At 46.5% G+C, this 15,291-nt stretch overlaps 1 protein-coding gene across 4 annotated transcripts in view; it reads right to left on the bottom strand.

The window, feature by feature from the left end:
• The window catches only part of ARHGEF12 (Rho guanine nucleotide exchange factor 12), a 97,058-nt gene extending 83,471 nt beyond the window's left edge, over positions 1 to 13,587 (bottom strand). For all 4 annotated transcript variants that reach the window (XM_044996896.1, XM_044996897.1, XM_044996898.1 and 1 more), the window contains exon 1: positions 12,755 to 13,587. In XM_044996896.1, the coding sequence (XP_044852831.1) occupies positions 12,755 to 12,786 (32 nt within the window). In that variant the 5' untranslated portion in view covers positions 12,787 to 13,587. The remainder of the gene's footprint in view (positions 1 to 12,754) is intronic.
• Positions 13,588 to 15,291: the final 1,704 nt, after the last annotated feature.

The following is a 15,291-nucleotide window of genomic DNA, read 5'->3' as shown; positions in this document are numbered from 1 at the left end:
AGAACACACTGCTACCACTGTAAGCCCCAAGTATTTGAGCAAGCCCTTCATATCTACAGATATCTGTACAGAATTTATCACTGCATTATCTAACCTCTTCTGCTATCTACCTCCAAGGCAAACTGAGATTGATCAACTGGTTTCTGCTCTCCATTCCGAAGTCCTGCTTCGATCAGTTTAGGGATAGCGACTTCCATAGAGGAGGTCCCTGAATACAGAACGCCTTGTCTGAAGATATCCAGAGTTCTGTTGTGGCTCTCTTCAGTGCTCCTTGCAAGACTTCACTGTACATCTGTTACTATAACTGCTTGTTCCTTGGTGATTATTTTCCTCCTTGCCCACTTGATAGATGGTTGTACTGGGGTTGACCTCAATTTTGATTTAAAATTATGTTTTTGTTCATAAAAAACATACAAAAACAACAAAAAACCCCACACCACACAGTGTTCCAGAGAGCTTTAAAATAAAAAAGCCCAATTTGTTACTGGAAAATTTTCCCACCATCCACCAGAAGTTTCAGCAGACAAAGAGAGAGAGAGGCTGGAGTTTTAAGTCAATGTGGTGATCCTCTGCAATTCCGCTACAGCTGATCCAGAGACTCCTAATGGTTAATATCTCAGGAAGCACAGGGTAGATCTGAAGGAGTGGTTTCCTCAGAACACAAACAGCAATAGGTGGAGCAGGAACTTAAAAGTGCTTCTCAAGCACTGTGACGTTCTTGTCAGTGGAATAAATAAGCAGCCTTGACAAAAACAGCCTCCCAGCAGCCGTAGAGCAATTAATGACAAAAATGGGATTCCTTTCAACTGGCTGAATTCCAGACAACAAGATCACTGAGAATTGAGAACTGCCTGCACCACAGACCTGTTGCGAGGTTATTTCCACCACCACCACCCCCAGCTTAACTGCCTGCTTCTGCTTCAGCAATGACCTAGGAACACTGCAACACTGCTGGGAAAAGCAGATAGGAAGAGTCTTTCTGGAGGAGGCTGACTGTCAAAATAAACACTGATCACAACACTAACTATTCCCCCTTCTCTTGGCATCTGCCAGCCAGTATTACTACAACCCACAACTGCAAGAGTAGTTGTAGCCAATTGTAAAGCGCATTTCAGACTCCCAGGGAGGTAGTGTTTAGTGCTTAGAACAGAAGGACTGGGAGTCAGGACTCTTGGCTTCTGTTCCATGCCAGTCTGTTTCTTGCTATAAAATGGGATTGATTGCCCTGTGTAAACAGCCCTAAATAAAAACTGAAGTAGTATTAATATACCTTCACTGAGCCCAAAACCTGATAAAGCCTACCGGAAAAAAAAAAAACAGAGCTAAATATATGTCCTATAACATACATGGCTGCAACAACATTGGTGAATGGCCAAAGCAAACAATTTTACCGTTTACAAATGATCACCTTGATTTTTAAATTCAACCGTCCATATTTTGAAGGACAGACTCAAGTCAGAAGTTAAGGAAGTTATGGGGTGAACCAACCACTAACAGTGGGCTGACATCTTCCTGAAAATCCAATGTATAGATTTAAGCCACCTGAGCAAAGAATTTACACAGGGATTAACTAACAACAACTATACACACTTCTATCACATCATTCAGAGGAGCTCAAAGCACTCGACATGATGCTGAATGCTCCTGTGGGGTACAAGGTTATCCCCATTTTAAAATGGAGTACTGAGGAACCTAAAGGTGAAGCAGCCTTTATCACACAGCAAATCAGGGTTAGAATTAGGAACAAAAACGAGGTATTGTGGGCCCTATCCCCATGTTCTAACTACTACAGGAATGCTGCCTCCCACTACAAAGAGGTCTGAAGCTCAGTGGTAGACAAGAAGCCTCTGACAGTGTTAAATTCCTCAAGTCTCTGTGCACTTTGACACCTTCATTGCAGCATGGAGTGACAGAATTAAAGAAAACCTAATTATAAATAGTTAACATTATAAAAGGCTTTCAGTTGCATCCCAAGGGCACCTTATTCCATCAGCCAACAAAAGTGGAAACAAAATGATAGTACGCATACTACCAACAATCTCTAAGATCAGATCATCACCCACAAGAACCACTTCCGTTACAGAAACCACAGTGACTACACAGGGCAAACCACAACCTATCATCCTGTGTCTCAGCAGACTGCAGGAGCAGATCACCAATGTGAGAGTTAGAGATCACCATTACGGGATTTCTGTAATTCTCATCTTTGGGATACAGAATGCTCTGATTATCTCATAGATGAGCTCTCTCATTGTCCTGTTCACCTTAATTAATTCACATCACACTGGTTCCTCCATACTACACCTTCAGTTTCCAGTGAAACATATCCTTCCCTCACCACTTTTCTTCCAGAAAGCAGCCACTTAGGCTAAATTCCTGGTAACACGGCTGCCCAGCCTGGAGCAGAAGGGGGAAGAATGGCTGAAAATGTTTTGAGTTAATCAACAATTCAGCCCTGGTATAAGTGGGTGTAAATCCTAAAGAAGCTATTGGTGAATTTGGTCTCTGGAGTCAACAAAAATTTCCAACAAGTTTTCCCGTCTACACAGGCCAGCCAGAACCATGTTACCAAAAGGACTAACCTTGAAAACCAATGTACGACATAGGAAAGTATTTAATATCAACAGTGCTCAAGTGTCCCGTGCACTAGTGCATCCATTTAAGCCAGGGCAAACGGAAAAACAAAACAACCACTGCCAGAAGGGACTGATGGTTCTCACCACCATGCAGCCCCTCTGGGCATGAATATCTACCCCCACATTTCAAACAGGCATCCATATACTTCCATGATGTTGCTGAAAAGCACAGGTGAATGTTATCAACCTGAAAGGAATGTCATGCTCCAGCAAATTCTCTCTTACCTTAGATCAATGGGAGTTCTCATCCTTTTTAGTTAGAGGCTGCTGTTGTGAATGGCATAAGGGCAGCCTCTCCTATGTCCTGTGGTTGCCTCCTATTCAAGTTCTCTCACTCTTTTTCTATCAGTTTTCATTATCTTTTTCTTTTGCTCTTTATTTATTTATTGATTTATTTGCTAACTCTTTTCCTTTCCCCCGTTTCCAGTAGCTTCAATCACCTTCCCCCTTCATCAGAAAGTTATGTGTTGCTGGGCATGGGATAGGACATCTATTGGTGCCTCTGCACTGCAGGAGTGCAGAGAAAAGACACTTGGTCTGAGCCTTCATCCCAGAACATGCAGGAGCAGTTGCCAACCAGCTACATTAGGGAGCACAACCACAGCAGGAAGAGAAGACTTGAAAAGGAGCCACCTGACACTTTATATGGACCAGCAGGTTGCAGCATGTGTGTGCAGGTAGGTGCGCTGCCGAATTGAAGATCCTGCACCTTACCTTGCACTGTGCCCCTCCTGAATGGATCTAGTGCTCCCTCAGTGAGATCTGGCCACCTCCCTCCAGGCTGGAAAACACTGCCTTAGGTCAGTTCACGCCTTCCAGCTACTATGGAATTGTTCAAAATTGCATGAAAGCATACTTAACTCCTCATAGGCGTCTGTCTCTCTACACTGGGAAGTCACCCAAGTGCTCTGGCATGCAACTGCCTGCAATATCACGACCCAGAACTCAGTGCCTACAAACGAACTTGAGATCAGTTTCAGAGATAAACAGGAACTTTGTTAGCTGAACTGGTGCACGCAGCTTTAAAGAGAAACATTACTTGGATAAGAAGAGTCAAATTTCCCCCATCTATTTCTTAAAGTCTGAAGCACACACTTGAAGAGCTCAGAAGCTGATTGAACCAACTCAAATGTCCAGCCCCAGCAAAACTACACCTTGTTCATGTGGGTATAAGCAGGCTAGACACTCCATTGTCCTGGGATTCTCCCTTAGGCAGCTAGCACAAATCCTGCAGCCTCATTATCAGTACCAAGGCAGGCCCTTTTTGTTAATTCCCACCTCACACATAGCCAGTGAGTTCAGATCATAAATGCCTTAATTTTGCTGAGTTGTTTAAACAAATGGGAGATGCACTTTGAGCTTCTACAAGTCAGCACATCCTGTTGCAATCCACAGGTTCACACAGTGGACACAGTGTTTCTGACGGACAGAGCAACACTTCAGCCATAATCAGCAGGTCACTTGACAACAGGTAATTGACAAACACAATAATGACCCTGATAGATGAGATTACCCAGAACTAGATTAGAACTTGAACTGTCGCTAATGTGTGGGACCCCACCTGCAATAAATCAATGCCTCTTCCAGCTTGGGTACTCAGCCCCGAGGACACTGGTCATTCACCATCTCAATTTTGGCGAGTGACTTTCTTAATTCAGTCTAATTTACACTGAAGAACCCAAAAGTTAAAGGATCCAAAAGCAAAGCTCAAAATAGCTCAGTGGACAAATTCTAAGAGTTTGCCAACAAATAAAAGAAACATCATCATGTACGTAGGGTCAAACATTGCTAGATGAGCTGCACAGATATGCAAGATGACCAAGTTCCTGCCAAATGGGCTTACAGACCAAACAGACAAAATACAGACAGGGAAAGGGTGGGGAAAAAGGATGCAGCATAAAAGGAAGGGACAGAAGTGGGGATGTTTGGTGCACATTTTGTTTACTCCACAGTTTGTGTTTAATACCGTTTGTTTTGGTTTTGCTATTATAATTGTGTTTACATTTAAATGTAAACAGAGGACAATGCTTTTTCCTGCCATGCTTGTTTTAAAAATATACATGGTTTTATTTAATTTTTTTTTTGTTTAACACAAACAAAATTAAAAACAAACAGTCTCTTCCTGCCTTTTTCTTTATTTGCTCTTCTGTTCTAAGCCTGTGGCTTGATTTCTAAGCTCTTGGTGGCCTGTTTTGCATTTTATGCCTTCCCCTTTTTCATTATTTATTACATCTCTATAGACTTTATACCCCTTTTCTTGGTTTACTTATAAAAAGCCTTGCATCCCTTCCCTCTCCTCCTCATCGTCAGGCTGCTATTTTTGTGTGGAGACAATATCTGCATTCAGTCTTTGGAATAATTAAGGGCCTTAGTTTTGTTAAAGTGAGATTTTAAATTTGATATACATTTTTAAAGCCTAATGGTTATTTCCAGGGCAGGATTGTAGAGTGCCAGTATATGCAGAATTGCTGGCCTGGCTCGAAGAAAGAGTTTGTCTCTCTGAATTCGTATTGGCCTCTCTTACATACATAAACCCAGACCTTGCAAAATAGATAATGGGGGGAGGGGGGGCTCTTTGGCCTGGTCTACATCTAGGAGTTAGGTCAACACAACAACATTGCTCAGAGGTGTTAATTATCCCTAGCATAGTGCATGGCAGCTAGGCCAACCTAACCCCTGGTGCAGATGCAGCTTCCATCAACCTAGCTACCATTTTTGTGGAAGGTGGAATCCCTACAGTGACAGAAAAACTCCCTCCTCTGTCACAGTAGTTAGCGTCTACACTAGGACACTACATTCAGAGTGTAGACATGTCTACACTACAGCTGTATTACATGGCCTTAACTGGGAGTAAAGCTTCATAATTTTTAGCAATACTAATGGGAGGCTGCTACAAGAAACTCACCAGTGATGAGAAAATGATCAGCATTACAAACCTAAGTTATATATCACCATGCAATATGTCAACTGCATTATGTTCCCAAATCTAAAAGCGCAAGGAGGGGACACCAGTATAACCCTTATTGATGTTAAGAATTTAGTGCTGGTGAAAGGTAACGACTTGACAGCCCTGGAGACTGAAGTCTTCTTTTTACGTACAGAGCACTAACACCATCTGCAGCAGAAGTCCAAACTTATGCTTGAAACAGGCCTGCCAATATATTTCCCCTCTAACCCGAGAGCCACACCTTAAAGGTACGAGTGGGAAAAATCAGTCCCTATTACCAAGGTAAACCATGGCCTTGCTCCTGATGCTATTAGTCAAGTGTCTGGTTAGTGTCAACTGTGCTGATGGTTTTGGGGGTTGGTTTTTTACAATGTGGACACCTGTCATAGTGCCAACGATGCTACTACGAACACTGTGGATAGCAGTGAAACTGTCTAGACTCATGTCAAATCCACTCTGATTCTGCTTGGGAATGCTATGTGCAGCTACAGAAACAGACACCCAAGGCCCTCACTGAATAGGAGGGCCCATAAAAAGAAGGCTGAAGGGAGGGTAGAGTTGTGGACCCCTCATCCTGAAACATTCAGAAGACTAGGACACAGATGGGCATGAAGCCATCAGCCCTTAGGAAACTCCAGCTAGTAAAGAATTCTCCAGCACACCTCTCTAGCAACTGAAGCTATTGCAAGCACATCAAACCTGCCCATCAGTTTCTCCACTGGCTTCCGACAGAATATTGCGTCAAGTTCAAGGTCTAGTTCTTACCTTCAAGGTGCTCAATTGCTTGAGCCCAGCATAACTAAAAGATTGCATAAAGCTCTGGAATGAAGACCATGGTCAACTCCTCCACTCCACAGGCACAATGGCGCTTGATACCATATGGTAAAGTTCATCTGTGCAGGAAACAGAGCTTTCTCGGGGGCTGGTCTGACATTGTAGAATGAAATCCGACAGGATTTGAGGACTCACAAACCTCACCACCTTCTGCTCCAAGTGCAAGGCACACTCCTTCTTCCTGCCTTCTCTAACACAGTCAGAAGAGAGCGGACATTTAAACACAAAAACCTTACCAAAACAAAACACTCCACTGCACATATCCTCTCCCCAGGGGAGAATTGTGAGAGAGAGAGAGCGCGCGCCATACATGATAGGTCATGTCATCTAATGCACTGCTGGAAGGCGCTCAAATTCTATAGTGATAAGAGCAGCATAAGAATCTTTTTAGATTAGATGAGATGAGGGTGGAAACGTGAAAGAGTTCCTCTGTCTTCCAGAGGCCAAGGGGAGTTTCAAATCTATTCCACACTATTAGTGAGAGCCCCCTAGCAGGGGCCAAGGACTTCACCTTGCAGGAATCACAGCAGCGGGGTATGGGGCTGGGCTTCTCTGGACATTAACAACAGCTCTATCACCGTTCAAGTCTTTCGTTTCTACCTCTGACTAGGAGAGGTCTGGTTAGTGTTCCTGGCCCTGATTCCTGCAGACCTGGACTGGATGCAAAGTGATCTGGAAGGGGAAAACTTTACATCACCTTGCAGTTCCAGAGCCATTCAGACCTCCCTAAGCAGTATTAATTTATGTCACAATAGGAGTTACTCACAGAGAGAATTATACATCTTTGGCTAACACACGGCATGCTATTCCTGCCTCCAGCCAAATAACCACAATAGATGTTCCCAGCTCTCTTAAAACTAGAAAAATCAAGCTCACCTCACTTTCAGTCTCTTTAGCAAAAGACATTGTGGTTCCTGTTTATCCCCTAGCCGACAGCACACATCGCGACTGGCACGCTATCCCGACAGCTTCAATAAAAGTACAGAATACAACAAGTAAGCACAGAGACTATCACCTCATACTCAAAATGAAACGGAGACAATACTGGACAGCATAAGAAAGCTTGCACCGATGCCCGTATGCAACTGGCCACCCTATAGCTAAGAAGGAAAGCTTCAATGACATCTGTCTTGCGTGAGTACTAGATTTAAGGGAGAATGTTGAAAAAATAAATGAAATGAACACTGTGCAAATTGTAAGTGTAGCCAGCTATTCAGTAATACTGTTGCAGAGAAGGCCCTGAATTTCAGAGAGAGAAAGAGGAGAAGGGGTTATTTTGCTACCATTTGGCTAAAAGAGATGTCCCAATTACCAAGGGGACATTTAAACACCCAAAGAGAGGGGAAGCACATCTAAGCGGATTAGAAACAATTAAGGTTTACTTTAATATCAAGTGATGAGAAAAAAAACCAACCAACAATTAAAAGCTTCACAAGGAAAATTATGTGTAAATTCTACCTCCTCCCCGCCTTATTTTACAATTATGTTAGCACAGGCTATGGCACTATTATAAATAAAACCTATTTGACAGCAATCACATGGCAACACAGACACTCACTTCTTACCAAATATCTACATTCTTTACAGTACTTGAATAACCACACACACAAACCTGCACAGTCCATGTAACCATGCAATCTCCTTGCTCCAATACGGCTGGAGCGGCTGCAGGAAGAAAAATATAGGAACTGGGTTACAAAAAAGGAAAAACTCCTACAAACGTTTCTGCAGCATAATAAGAGGCTACAACAAGGTTCTGATAATCGTTAAGTGACCAATCACAGTCCGCAAGTTGCTGAGTTTCAACCCAGTCCCTGCAAAGAAAAATAAAACCCTTATCTTGCTCAGCCATGTGTCGCCTGCCACAAACGGCAAGAGAGCTACGCCCAAAACCAGCCTGTTTGATTTTAGCTTGAGTCAGAGGGACTCTGAAGAGGCTGCAACCCTGACAGAAACAACAGAAGGAAGAAACCCAACACACATGCCAGAGTCTAAAGCCAGCGTAACCATCTAATCTTAGCCTAGGACAGACCTGACAGTTGGAAACGCTAACAGAACATCACCAAGCCAAAAGCATTCAGTACCAGTAAAACGGTGACAACTAGCAAGGAACTGAATAAACAGCGAAAGCCTGGAAGCAACACAAGAGCTAAATATGCATAGCCTGGTTAAGAGATAATTAAGCGAAGGGTGCATGATCATTTCCCAGGATGAAGGGTGCGAACACCAAGGATGAAGGGAAATTGTTTCATATAGTCCAACGGGTGGCAGGAATCAATCACGAAGAGAGAAAATCTAGGCTGTTTAATAGTCTCCCAAAAGAGGAAGGGAGGAAGGGGAAGGAAGCCTTGTTTGGTGTATTTAAGCTTCCGAATCCTTCCCACGCCATGAGATGTCATTTAGGGCACAAGGTTCCATTATCCCTATCTATCTTGGAACACTCTTTGCATGTCCTCTATGTCAGTGGTTTTCAAACTGTGGGTCGTGACCCAGTATTGGGTTGTGGAATGTAAGACACTGGGTCACGGCAGCTCTGGTCAGCAACGCCAAGAGGGCCATCAGAAGTCCTGCTGGTGGTGCTGCCCGGCTAAGGCGGGCTAGTCCCTACCAGTTCTGACACCACTCTGCGCCCTGTAAACGGCCAGCAGCAGGTTTGGCTCCTAGGCAGGGGGCCACAGGGCTCTGCAGGCTGACGCCACCCCGAGCACGGGCTCTGCACTCTTATGGAGTGGGGGGGGGCGGGCACGCGGAGTGCCTGCGAGCGAGAGACTCGCGGAGCCGCTTGCATACCTCCACCTAGGAGCCGGACCTGCTGCTGGCCGCTTCGGGGGCTCAGAGTGGTCCACAGTGCCAGGACAGGCAGGAAGCCTGCCTTAGCACCCACGCTGCACTGCTGACCAGAAGCCACCTGAGGTAAGCTCACACTGCAATCTCCTGTTCCAGCCCTAAACCCCTCCAAACCCAGAGACCCTTCCTGCATCCCAAACCCCTCATCCCTAGCCCAGAGTCTGCACCCCCAGCCCAGACCCCCTCCTGCACCCCAACCCTCATCCCCAGCCCTGAGCCCCCCCCCAAACCCTGAACCCCTCATTCCCAGCCCCACCCCACAGCCCTTACCACCCTGACCCCCTCCTACACCCCAAACCCCTCATCCCCAGCTCTGTTGGGTCATGGGCATCAAACAATTTTCTTCAACTGGGTCGCCAGAAAAAAAAAACCAACAGTTTGAAAACCACTACTCTAAGTCATTAAATCCCCAAAATTCTCTCTCCAAGTACTGTTTGACACAAGGATTCTTTCAGTTTTCCCCTTCTCCAGTAGTCCAATAGCACCGATTCTCTGGCTTCATTCTTAACAAGTCCCAGATATTTCCATCTTCCTTTCAGGATAGCTTTGAAGATAAGGAGTTAACTCACTGACCAGTCTCAGCATTTGTTATAAATTCATTTAACTCAACACCTAGTGTTTTCTTGAGACATTTATACACTGGGGGAAAATATGCTAGAAAGTGTCCCGTAGGAAACACTCCTACTTCAATGGGCTATAACAGTAGAACTTGAAGATGCAAAACATCTCTGATTAAACAGAGCTGGGCTGACGGCTTGATGCATTTTGAGAGAGACCGACATATCAAACTGGGCCAACACGAATTGGCTGCATTGCATACCTGAGCAAACCCAGATGCAGTTGCAGGAATATCTAGACTCCTCTGAGTATCTTAAACAGAAACAACTAGAAAAAGGAGAAGGCTGTCTGTTTTTTGTGATTTGGCCTGTTGTCACTGGAGCAGCACTGAAACTGACTATTCCTATCTTTGTCCTAACTTGTAAACTAGTGCCAGAAATGAGATCAACAGCAAGAGCTGTGAGCTAACCCTGCACAAAAAGACGTCAATCAGATATCACAAATAAAGTTCAAGGTGGTCACTGCTAAGTCAGCTGGGGGCGGGGGAGTGAAGGAGATTATGCATATGGACAGTAGATTTTTTCCCTAATAGGTATTTAAGAAGCCATCAGTATGCAAAAGGCCCATAAACACAAACGGAGAAGGAGGTTGGCTCATGATGCCGGCTCATAATGCCCACCCTGCTATGTTCATGTTTCTATTTGGCACACATGTGGATGCCTGAACTTTTAAAAAGGCACTCCATGAAAGAGTCAGGCTAATAAACCTCACTAGCAACCCAAGAGACTTAAACCTGGAATATGCTTTTATATTCTGTAGGCCTAGTGACCTGCACTTAAGTTGCACCTGTTTTATATTCCCACAATTAGTAGCAATATAAATTTCTTAAACCTAATGGGACAGAGAGCCTTTCACCACTAGGTTGCCAGGACAGGGGTGGCCAAAAAGACACCACTATTTGAGGGTGTTTGGTGCCCTACATGAATGAATGCGTGGTCTCATTCCAATTCCTAGTGAGCGGATGTCCACATGATGAGAACACACCATCACATCTGGCACTTTGTCAACTGTCTCAGCCAAGGAACAAATGGGCCATGAAGACTGAATTACCCTCTCGCCATTAGATCAAGGGTTCCTCCAGGTCAGAGGTGAGGCAGAGTGGCAAGGCAAAGGACAAGCCTCCCCACACCTGCCATCGCCCATGCTGTACTCTGTCATGACAGAAAGCTTTAGTCTCCAGGGCTGTCAAGCCAGCATCTTTTCCCAGCATTAATATTTTTATTCAAAGCTTTTAATTGAATACTGCACACGAACATGCCTGGAATATGACAAAGCAGCAGGAAGTGGAAGTGCTTATGTTTTTGTACTGGCCATTCTAATGCAATGATGTTAACAAAAAAAAAAATATTTTCCCAACCAAATTCCCTGCCTTCACGTATCCCCTTCACATACTGCAACTGAATTTCTTTTTTTTGGTGTGAAGAGCCCATTGTCCCTACAGAGGTGCTGGAACAATTTTTAATAGTGGGGGGTGCTGAGAGCCATTGAACCAAACTGTAAACCCTGTATATGATGGAAACCCTAGTTCCAGTACCTAGTTATCCCTACGATGTCTTTTAAGTTGTTTTAGGGAACACATTTCTTTTAAATATATATAAACAGAACTCTCCTTGCTGTGTATGAAAATGGTATGTTACAGCACTCATACAAATATGCAATTCAGTGTAATGCACATGCTCTGTAAAAGAAAAACAAGCCAGCATTCACAGTATTGCAGTTACAGTCCCACCTATCACACTAGAAAAAAATGAATATTGCAAAAATTGCAAATCCTCAATATTCTGAAAACAAACATGATAAACAGAACATAGTGGACCTGATTCTTGTTTACACCAAGGCCCCTTTATGCTACTCAGGCAGTTTAACACCCATTAAGGCCCCTTTACACTTCCAGAATAGTGCAAAAAGGCTTCATGTACATGAGAATCAGGCTCAGTGTCTCTTCTGCCCACCTTTGGAATCTACAAGGCTACTCTCAGATACTGGAAACTGAATAATGCTCCTGTCTCAGCTGCTTCAAAACTGATGTACAGATCACATAAGGCCCAAGTGGTCCAAACCTCACACAGTTCTATCAATCATTTTATGTCATCACTTCCAAACACACACACACACACACCCCTACCTATGCACTAAAATTATCTTGTCTGAAAACCTCAGAGAAGACATTTTTCCTGGTTGCCTAGAAATGGAAATACAACTTAAATGCTCTCCTTCCTTCACATCATGCTACTGTCTCAAACACATATGGAAAGTTTGAAAGGAATTATCCGATGGCTCTTATACCATCCAAATCTCTCCTAACAGAGAGCAACATTCCAGCCCATCCCTGAAGAACCCAATAAAGATAAAAAGGCACAAAAACTGCCAGAGTAAAATGGTGTTTTACACAGAAGCCACGAGAATGAAGAAGTTACCTGAAGCAGACAATTGGAAACCACCACTATGATATAGTAGACACCTGGGCAGACATACCTGTTGATCAGGTATGGATCCTGTCTTCACCTGAAGTGACCTTTCCCTGAATGACAACTTGCTGACCCAATCAAGAATAATGTTTGTAGCCTAAATTACATCCCCTTGCCAGGAAGCCCCAACCCTTAATTTTACCTGATTTTCTTGGGTACTTTGACCCTCTAGCTCTGAGGCTGAAAGAGGATCCCCTAATTCCTACAAATATGGATTAGCTGTTTTAAATGTTGGGTTAATTTCAACTGCTCAGGAATATTTACTGGATTCCAAAATCCCACTTTCCTGAGCCTGTCAACCCTTCCCAACTTTTCACACTGTCACTAAATCCAGAAAAAAGGCAACCAACTTTGGAGCAGGGGAAACGGGTTTTTTGTTTAACAAAATCCTGTTTCATACTAACCTGTCCGTGATTGTGGACTGTGTGCCACTCATTGGAGCCCTGGGCAAGGAGTCGTCTTTTTATCCAATTTGCATTTTATTATTCTCGCAGGGATCTCCCCACATACCCCCCACATATAAAGCAACGTTTGAGATCCAGCCTTGCTCCAGAAGAGACACGCACCGAAGGCAAATTGAGTTCAAAAACACCTTCGCTCAGTCAATCAGAATGTCCAGATCAAAGGGACTCTTTAAAAAATAAATAATCCAACAACACACACAAGTTCTCCCAGGGGCAAAAATTTCCCAAAAGGAAGAGAAAAATCTTCAAACGTGATAAATCCTCAGAGGGTCCAAACCTTTAAACGCCGGGGAAAGGGCGGTTATGGGGCGATCCTGATTTGCGCCTAAGAAACGCCTTTGTTAACTGGGCCCTACAAGGGGATCTGTGCCTCTGTTTACCTCCCCTGGGGTGACAGGGCTCCACTCCCAAACCACCAGGGTGTGTAATCCTATGGATTGGGGGGTCCCTATACACACCCTCCCCTATGGGGTAGGCTACACAACCCCCTTACGGGATTCCAGGGGGTGCGCCACGGCCGGTCACTCTCTCGGGGTGCCCCCTCCGGACGCCGGGGTCCCTTATCTGGGGGTGCCGGGGTGCGGCTCGCAGCCCCCCCGCGCCCGCGGCTCCTTCTCCTCCTGGGGGCGCAGAGCGGGGCCCATGTCCCCCCCCAGCAGCGGCTGCCGGTGTCCCCCTAGGCCCCGCGGCTCTCAGGGCTCCATCCCCTGCAGCCGGGCTGGGCTCCAGGCCCGGGTCGCTCCGCTTCCCCTTGCGGGGCGGGGTGGGGGGGTCCCCGGGTCAGGGGGACCCCCGCTGCTCCCCGGGGTCCGGGCCCGGGTCGGTAGCGCGGCCCCCTGGGGTCTCTGCTCCGGGCCTATGGCGGGAGGCTCCGTCCGGTCCGGGGTCCGGGCCCGGTCCGGTGTCCGGTCCGCTCTGTCCCCGGCCGGTCTGTGAGGCCCCGGTCCGGTCCGGTCCGCTCCCGGCTCGGTGCCGCCGGCCCGGTTCGCTGCTCTCGCCGGTCCCGGGGGGGGGGCTCAGGCCGCTCTCGGGAGCCCGGTCCTGGCTGCTCCGCTTCCGCCCGGCTCGTCCCTGGTCCGCTCCGGCTCGCGGGGCGCCCGGTGTCGCGGGGGAGCCGGTCCGGTTCGACGCCGGTTCCGATCCCCCGCCCCGAGCGGCAGCGGCGGCGGCGGCTTTTTTTGTGTGTCTCTTACTTCTGCGAGCCGCGTCACCCCGCCCCCCCCGCGCGGATCCCTGCGCCGATCGCTTCACCGCCCTGCCCGGCGCCTCCGCCGGGAGCTGGGCAGGCAAAGGAGTCCCTAGCTACACTCAGCCCGAGAGAGGCGAGGGGGGACCCCCGCCCCGCACCCTGCAGAGACGGGCGGCTCCTTAGACACACCGCAGAGGATGCCAAGCTCCCCCACCCCGCATACCGGAGAGGAGGGACTCGGGACCCCCAGTGCACAACCCTGCAAGGGTCTGAAAGGACCTTCCCCATCCCTAAAGCCCGGTAGAAAAGGGCCCCCCCTCCCCAAGGCAGTGCGGATAGGGAACCCCCCCCCACGAGCACCCCAGGACACTGAAGAGAAGTAATCCCTCCACCCCAATGCAATGCAATAAAGCAAGGGTAGTCAAAGGTGCAAATTTCTTGGTCAAGGTCAAGACTCCAGAGAAAATAATAATAATAATAATAATAATAATAATAATAATAAAAACCCAATAATGATAGTAAGTAAATAAAAGCTGTCAGGATCCATTCAAAAGCATCTGGCGGTCCTAATTTGGCCCATGGTCCACCTATCAACTACCCCTGGAGTAAAGGAAGTCTCTCCCCTGAATGCACTCCCAATGAAACTATGGGAAACTGAGGCATAGCATCCAAGACCGGAAGGTACCACTAGCATTGAATGCACTGAAGAGAGGGGATCCACCACCTCAATCATATGCAGATATGGACCCACGCATCCCAAATGCACTGAAGCAAAGGGATTTCCTCCACCCCAATGCAATGTAGAGCCAGAACCTCTCCACGCACTCCTGGAATGCACTGAAGAGACAAGATTCCCACCCCTCTCCCCCCCCCACCCCGCACCCCCATGCACTGAAGAGCTGGGATTTTCCCATCCTAATTCATTGCAAAGATAGCCGCCCCACCTTATCCCTAATAAAGGCAAAAAGATTGACTCCATGGTGATTTTTTTGGGGGGGGGCGGGGGGAATGGGTGCCTAGGAAACTCCTTCCCCTCTCACTGATGGGCAAAGTTTTCAGACATAGATGCCTAAAGTTAGGCTCTCAATCTCCATATTTAATGTTGCTCCCATTGAATTGAGTTGGAGCTGCGAGTCCCTAGCACCTCTGAAGACTCAGGCCCCAAGGTGTCTGGGGGGGTGAGGAGTGCCCAAAACTGGAGACACTCTGAATCAATTACTCCTATTGGAAATTGCAGCCTTGATGGCTTCCCAGCCAGTAAATGGATTCTCTGTCCTATTCTAAGAGC

Source organism: Mauremys mutica, chromosome 22 (genome assembly GCF_020497125.1).
Source record: "Mauremys mutica isolate MM-2020 ecotype Southern chromosome 22, ASM2049712v1, whole genome shotgun sequence".
Lineage (NCBI taxonomy): Eukaryota > Metazoa > Chordata > Testudines > Geoemydidae > Mauremys > Mauremys mutica.
Note: the sequence above shows the minus strand (reverse complement) of the source record. Positions and strands in the feature narration are given on the sequence as shown.